This window comes from Aplysia californica, unplaced genomic scaffold, assembly GCF_000002075.1.
Source record: "Aplysia californica isolate F4 #8 unplaced genomic scaffold, AplCal3.0 scaffold00035, whole genome shotgun sequence".
Lineage (NCBI taxonomy): Eukaryota > Metazoa > Mollusca > Gastropoda > Aplysiida > Aplysiidae > Aplysia > Aplysia californica.
Genome location: NW_004797305.1, coordinates 420960 through 422691, shown reverse-complemented (window position 1 = coordinate 422691; position 1732 = coordinate 420960). Strand labels below are relative to the sequence as shown.

The 1732-nt window shown below is 37.2% G+C and overlaps 1 protein-coding gene across 1 annotated transcript in view; it reads right to left on the bottom strand.

Moving 5' to 3' along the window:
- Window positions 1-803: 803 nt before the first annotated feature.
- LOC101844976 (cartilage oligomeric matrix protein) overlaps window positions 804-1732 on the bottom strand; it is a 27917-nt gene continuing 26988 nt past the window's right edge. Inside the window, exon 26 of the mRNA XM_005091719.3 lies at window positions 804-1279. Coding sequence (XP_005091776.1) covers window positions 1197-1279 — 83 coding nt within the window. The 3' untranslated portion in view covers window positions 804-1196. The remainder of the gene's footprint in view (window positions 1280-1732) is intronic.

The following is a 1732-nucleotide window of genomic DNA, read 5'->3' as shown; positions in this document are numbered from 1 at the left end:
GGAGTCAGTCATACGTACTACATGTGCACCCTTTCGAATAAAAGACCTAGTGAGGGAACGTTTCGGTTTTCTTTTCTTCATTGAGTATATATCATGTGTATAAAATGTTCAATGACATGATCCCCTCCACTCCGGATTAAAACCAACCCCTATCACAGTTACCACCAATCGTCAATGCCTACACCACAAGTACCACCATCACCACTTCCACAAATACCACCACAACCATCATCATCATCACCATCATCATCATCATCATCATCATCATCATCATCATCATCATCATCACCATCATCATCATCATCATCATTCTCACTACCACTACCACGACTACCACGACTACCACGACTACCACCACCACCACCACCACCACCACAATAAACAACAACAACAACAACAACAACAACAACAACAACCATCAGTTTCCAGCTTCCGCTATTTAAGTGGCAGAACAACAGAAATTGTCTTAGTTACTCTTTGGCGTAGTCCTATACCTGGAGTGAGTCAAAATAAAAGCTTTGTGTTGCATGGGACAAGAGTACGAAAGTAAATAATGTGGAGAACAACATTTTAAAAACAACAGGGAGTTCGGTTCTTCTCTCTATAAATCCCATGAATGTCTCACCCTAAAAGTGTCCAGAGCCATACATGAATTCCTTGCAAAATCGTGAAGATTAGCATGTTGTTCAAATTGAGATAGATGATAAGTTCTAAAACTAAACATCAGTATGGACAAATAGATAAAGACAAAATTGTGAAACTAAAAGTAAGGTAAGAAATGTAAAAAATAAGAAGCGACCCCGTTGTTAAGGAACAAGATTACTTCAATTTATTTGTACAGATGAATGAAAAAAAAAATGAAAAGAATACAGAATGATGGACATGCAAGCTCACAAAAATGTATCTTTGGTTCATCAGTAGTTATGAGTTAGTACCATGATTACAAGTAACTGGTTATGAAATACATGGTAAATCATTTATATTATGCCAAACATAATAAAAACCAATTTAATGGTACAGCAAACGACACATTGGATGAGACCAGGTATAAAACAAGATATTAGCGGCACTCATTGTATAAAAGAGAAACGTTATTGTATTATCAACGAAACAATTCATCTGGGTTTTTAATACAATATTTTGTGTAGAGTAGTAAAGTTGTAATAGTGATATATAAAAAGTCCAAGTGATTCAGCTTAGTAATCGTAATACAGGTAATCACCATCTGTGGTGTTCTCGTAGTCCTCCTCGCCTTCCAATAAACCCCTGGGAATGTATTCTGTGGAAAATCATCATCATAAAGTACATGTCACGTACTACAAAGCTATATTGTCGCTTTTAAGGACAAGCAGGCTAACCCAGATTTTAGGAGGTTTCAGAAAATCTTGACCTACACCTATAGTGGGCATTGCCCTACCTAAAGGAGAAGTTTCGTGTCACTGTTGTGTTTATTTGTTTGGTTATAGAGAAAACTCTCCTTGTCTTTTAAAGAAGTTGAACAAGGGGCAAAAACTTTCTCTTTGATTTTCTCAAAACAGCATTTTTCGGGATAGCCCCCTTGTGCTTAAAAGCGACCACATAACGTAACGTAATGGTGTGGGTAGTCTAACTAATTGACCAGCAATTGTCCCCGCCAGATTGACAAAGAAAGAGTAATTTGCGTGGTATCGTGGGGAAATCAGATGCTAGTCAAATTTTATAAAAAAAACGAATAAACAGACATTCCCCCCCC